The sequence below is a fragment of the Crocodylus porosus genome, unplaced genomic scaffold, assembly GCF_001723895.1.
Source record: "Crocodylus porosus isolate Cpor-Errol unplaced genomic scaffold, CroPor_comp1, whole genome shotgun sequence".
Lineage (NCBI taxonomy): Eukaryota > Metazoa > Chordata > Crocodylia > Crocodylidae > Crocodylus > Crocodylus porosus.
This window is the reverse complement of record NW_017728907.1, coordinates 53,598,540-53,604,144: the sequence shown is the minus strand read 5'-3', so window position 1 is coordinate 53,604,144 and position 5,605 is coordinate 53,598,540. Positions and strand designations below refer to the sequence as shown.

The window sequence follows — 5,605 nt, the reverse complement described above, 5'->3', positions numbered from 1 at the left end:
AGCCTAAAGGTGACTGAATTCTGGCAGATTGATAAAAAGGATCAAACACTGCCAAGAACACCAGGCCACCAGTTGCCTTGTATAATGTTTTTGTTTTTATTTTCAGCTTTTCAAGCCTCCACATTAATGAAAATCAAACTTTGTTTCAGTCACCACTCCCCTCCCTGAAGTGACCTAGTGTAATTAGTTTGAATTTTAACTACATTGCAAAAACATACTAAGAACCAAGAGAAGAAAGCATTCCTTGTCTCCCTCTTTGCGCTGGTGTACTTAACAGACTAATCTATTTTAATCACAGCCTCCATGAAGATCAGCATTTTAAAACTATATTATATGACCACAAAAGATTCTGAAACAAAAACATTTTGGCCTGTTACTATAATACCACAGCTGCAGTGTTACAGTACAAGAGTATGGCATACCACTAGCCAAGACTGCATAAAACACAGGAAGGTTTAAGACTGCCACAATGAGTACAGCCATGTATATTACAAAATGGGGGAATTTCTTCATGACCCTAACCAGTAGGCACACAATAATAAAGGCTGCTCATTCTGATCATTTGATTTCCTATTTTTAAATCTTCCTAAATTCTTGGCCACGATCACCTGTGTCAGGACTTCCTCAAATTGTCTACCGCCATTCCCCCGCCCCTGCAGTTGCCTTTTTTTCCCACCATGCCTTTGTCCATAGATCATGGGACAGGAAAAATATACAAATGCAAATGGATTTATGGGTAGTTTTATTAATGTATGTAAATGCATCTTGCTCTTAATTCTTGTTTACTTAATTTTAAAAAATTCTGTAGCTTATCTCCCTTGTATAAAGACTCTCACGAGCCAATAATTCAAATTCTCTCTCCGTTGAAAGTCATGGTTCTTTAATAAATCTATTTGGTATCTATAATACTTTTTTCAAAGGGGAAGGTTCTTGCAAATGAGAAGAAACACCAAGAGCAAATATTCTACATACATTAGTTACTAAAGCCACGGGATAACTTCCTATCCACAAAAGTATACAAGAGCTCTACTGAATATTATTAATCCTCTCTCATTTATCAAGATTTCAGAAAGCACTAATGAACCTTACACTTCCTGGACTTTGAAATTCAAGCACGTCTCTGCAGCGAGGGATGAAATCCTGGCCTCAGTGAAGTCAATGACAAAAAAGTCCCTTAACTAAGAACTGCAGGGTCTTTCTGGTTAAAGTATGACACTTGGGTGTACTCGGTGAAAATAATCTTAGTCTATTACTTGTCCAGAAAGTGTCAGCAGTTATTTTTGTTTTATTCTATATTTTACATCCATATAAGCCTAAAAAAACATTAAATTACAAATCTGACAGAAATCTCTGGTTACTGACTTTTGTACCAAGGAACTAGCACTTGTTACTTCAACAGTTTAAAATGAATTTCTTGTCCATGCAGTCTAGAGGATTTTGGAGTGCAGACGTATTAAATTTATAGCTTTTGTGCTGCTTTATGGCAATGTAAATTGCAGTCTTAAAATATCTGGATTTATTTTAGTTATAGGATATCAGTGCCAGCTTTGCAGATCCCTCTTCTGACCAATTGATTTGGGATCTGTGGACATGGAGGCTCACGCAAGAACACAATTCAGAAAATACAAGTAGCCTTCTAAACTAATGCAGAAACTAAATGAAAACTTTTCACTGAATGCAAAGTGAACAGCTGCACCTAAAGGCCGAGCAAGGGGTTTCCTTCAGAACTGTATTTCCTCGCATCGCTAGAGAGCATAAAAGAGTTTAAGCGGACTATTTAAATAAGGTAATGAAATGACGCTAAAATGTGCAAAAATAAAATTAATTAGTTAAAACATCATCCAGTGCATGTTCTGGTTTCAGAGTGCAGAACCTCAAACCACATCACGATCAGGATCTGACAAGCTACAATACAAAGTACTCGAGCAAAAAATGTCGCCTGCATTACAGTGCAACGCTACATGCTCATCCATCGGGAGGCACAGATTTATATGTACAAATAAGACAAGCTTACCCTGCTGCTTCAGGGAACCCCATTCTGTACAGGGTCACAACTACAGCCCCACCAAGGCCTATGTTATGCTGCAGAGCAACCTTTGCACCAGGAACTTGCCTCTTCCCGGCTTCCCTTCTCAGCTGCCAGCACAGTTCAGCACACTGAGCCAGACCTACAAAATCGAACACAGAAAAGCAGATCTTGAATCACCTCGGACGGCTGGAACAGCAGAAGGACAGCAACCTATTACAAGGCAGGACTTCAGTAAACTAAGGACCCAAGCGATCAACATATTAAGAAACAAACCTAACGAGTTGTTTTTGATCTTTTCCCAAGATGGAGGGAGAGATCACACATCAGACCTTGGGTACTGCAGAAAGTATTGCAGTATTAGACTGTGGTTTTGACTGTCATACATCTGTTCTCTCCCCCTCTTTGTAGGAGTGTGTGTAGTGGCTGGGCTTAGGGAAATTCGTTTCAAACAAACATACTATCCCAGATGAGGATATACTTTGTTATTATTAAAGAATATTTTAAAAGGGAGCACTAACTGTGGTCTGTAGATAAGATGCATCCCCCCAGTGTTTTTATTGTTTTGTCTTTTTTCCTAACAGGGAGAAAAAGAAAAATCAAGACAGAAGCAAACACTCCATAGACGTAACTAAAACATGAAAGGAAAAAGAAAAAGAAAGATTTACAATGCATCCAACAACTGCTAGCCTTGCACTTCTAAAGAGTCATATCATGTTATAAATACCCATGTTTCTATTTACTTGGAATGTTTCTTCCCAAGATATCTGAACTCCCCCTGCTTTCCAACTCCTGGCATAGGAGTTGGCCATGATCAATTATCAACTTTCTTGAATTCGTTTCAGTAGGATATTCAAATTTTTAGGTTATTTAGACCAAGGTTGGTTGCATCAGAAGCTTCCTTCTTCTCCAGCGATACTGCCAACTACTCAAGTTGTTTCCAAACAAAGCCCTTCTGGGAATAATTAATTTTATTTGGATATAAGTATCTTGTTTGGAAACAAATGAAGTGGCTCACAGAACATGATCTATTGGTGGGAAACTGAACATTTCCAATCTAGACAGAATTTAAAGTGCAGCTAAACATCAGTTTACTAAAACACAGCAGTTAAAATTAAAATCTCACATATTAGTCTTAACGGGGAAGAGTAAGGGAAATATTTATCCAAGCTCCACCCAATATGGAATTAAACTGTGCAAATAATCATTTAAAAGGAAAAATGCTGCTGTTATATTGGCCTAAAGGAATTACCAAAATTAAGAAACAGCACCAGCGTTAAAGCAGAGATGGAGAACAGAACCAGGTCACAAGTCATTTAGGCTGTCTACACACATGCTCAGGGGCGAGGGGGCTGTTCTGATTACAGCAGGTGCTGGACAGCCACTCTAATTAAAACGGCTCGCTGTCACATGTATTAAGCCTCCTCACATTTTAAAATGGCCATGCTTTATCTAAAGCTCATTCAACAAGGTTTAAATAAAGCGCCCCTGCAGCCCTTTTAAAACACGCAAGGGATTAATACATGCGATGGTGAGGTGACATGGGACTACTGTAATTAGAATGCGAAAGCATGTCTATAGGCAGCTTTAGTCCTGGCTAAACCTGTGATGTGTTGCTACCATGACTGCCTGCAGTAGTGTCTAGACACAGTGGCCAAAGCGTAAAAGCTTTTGTTTATACTGCTCGTCTTGGACCAAAAATGGTGGTTCTGAAAGGAGGGGGGGAAAAAAAAAAGGAAAAGAAAAAGAAAATCAACTCCACTCCAATCTAGGAGAATGAATGCTTGTATGCTTTCCTGTGGCTTAACTCCCCTCAGGAACCACGGCAGTGCAGCAGCATGGGGAGCTGAGGGTGAATCTGGGGCTTTGCAATTTATTTCACCGATTTAGAAATAACTGGCTTTAATAACCAATATTATTTTCTTTCAAGAGAATAAAGTTTCCATACACTGAATTACCTATTTGAGATCTCAAAGTCTCTTATCCGACAAAATAAATGATTGGTTGTATTTTTCAGGGGATCCTAAGCAAAGTCTACAAATCCTATTTGCTTAGAACACTAGCCACTCAAGTAAATCCTCAAATCTGCTTGGTCCCGATCTTTCAAACCCAAGAAAAGTTATTGCATCCAAGTAACTTAGCAAAAGTGAAATGCACAACTTTGGAGAGGAATTCAATACCAAATCAGAATACACAGATTGGGCATACTCTGTAACACTAAGTATGAAAAAGAAATGCAGTGGATTTTCAATGTGGCTAAAAATGCAATTATCTTAGATCTTAAAGAATATGACATGATTAAGTGATATGACCCTGGTGTCCCGACTTAGCTTTTTGAAACCTACATCCCAGCCTGTTATTCTGCTCATTCTACTCTACTCCAGCAAAGCAGACTACAATCACTACTCTGTTTCCCTCCCATTCAAGGCACAGGCACAGGCACAGGCACAGGTGCATGGCATGGAGCACCAACTACAGCTACGCAGGAGTGTAACAAGGAACACTAGCCCTGTTACTAGAAAGCAGGGCGGACCCTTTAAGGCCAGAGTCCTCAGAGTGCAGCCTGCCAGCAGGGGTTAAAGGGGAGCCCTGCAAAGCCCTGAAAAGGGCACAGTCCACTATCAGACCAAGGGCTACAGTTCACGAGAGCTACATGAGACTAGGGAACTGTACAGGAGGAGTTGCTCAGACATGGAGAGCTAATCCTGAGAGCAGCGACTACACCTGTGGGACAGTGCTGCAGGTGGGAACTGTTCAAAAGAACTGCTGGTACAGCCAAGGAGACCTGTCATGAAGAAGGCTCATGCAATGCCCCGAGATAAAAAAAAGGAAGAACTAGTTCAACACACCAAATCCAAGAACAAGCTCTGGAGAGGAAAAAAAAAAAAAAAAAAAAAAAGCTTGGCAGGGGTAAGACCTTGCAAGCAAAAAGGTATCTAGGAAGCAGATCACTACAAGAAGCTGTCTTACAAAATCCCTGGGGTGAAGACGGTGGGAGAAGCTGTCAGGAGGAGGACTGTCAGAGTGATGGGGCTTGGTACTTCAGGCACAGAAAATGAAAGTTTTAACGATAGGGTATCTCATTCTGTTCTCATAAACAAACTGACCAGCTGTGATGTAGGTGATTACATGGTCAGGTGGGTGGCAAATTGGCTTAGGGGTCACACCCAGAGAGCGGTGGTGGATGGGTTGATATCGGCCAGGAAAGATGTGGGCAGCGCAGTCCTGCAAGGCTCGGTCCTTGGACCAGTGCTATTCAGTATCTTCATCAGCGACTTGGACAAGGGCGTGGAGAACACCCTGTCCAAGGTCACAGATGATACCAAATTATAGAGCAAAAAGTTAACACACTAGAGGGCAGGGAATGGACAGGTGGATCTGGACAGGTTGGAAAAATGGGCCAAACGAAATAGGATGCAGTTCAACAAAGACAAGTGCAAAGTGCTGCACCTGGGCAAAAAGAACCAACAGCACACCTACAGGTGTGGGGGCGACCTTCTCAGCAGCAGAAAGGGATCTTGGAGTCATCGTTGACTCCAAGATGAACACGGGTCGTCAGTGTGCCAAAGTGAGCAACAA

General features: G+C 41.0%; 1 protein-coding gene across 2 annotated transcripts in view; it reads right to left on the bottom strand.

Moving 5' to 3' along the window:
- Nucleotides 1–4,801, bottom strand: part of SCP2 (sterol carrier protein 2) — a 19,494-nt gene extending 14,693 nt beyond the window's left edge. Inside the window, exons 1-2 of one of the 2 annotated variants that reach the window (XM_019531444.1) lie at nt 4,751–4,801; nt 2,015–2,168 (exon numbers count right to left, since the gene is read on the bottom strand). In XM_019531444.1, coding sequence (XP_019386989.1) covers nt 2,015–2,037 — 23 coding nt within the window. In that variant the 5' untranslated portion in view covers nt 2,038–2,168; nt 4,751–4,801. Of the gene's footprint in view, nt 1–2,014; nt 2,169–2,302; nt 2,369–4,750 lie in introns of those variants that run through there. The other variant, XM_019531445.1, reaches the window with a different exon arrangement.
- Between the last annotated feature and the right edge of the window lie 804 nt (nt 4,802–5,605).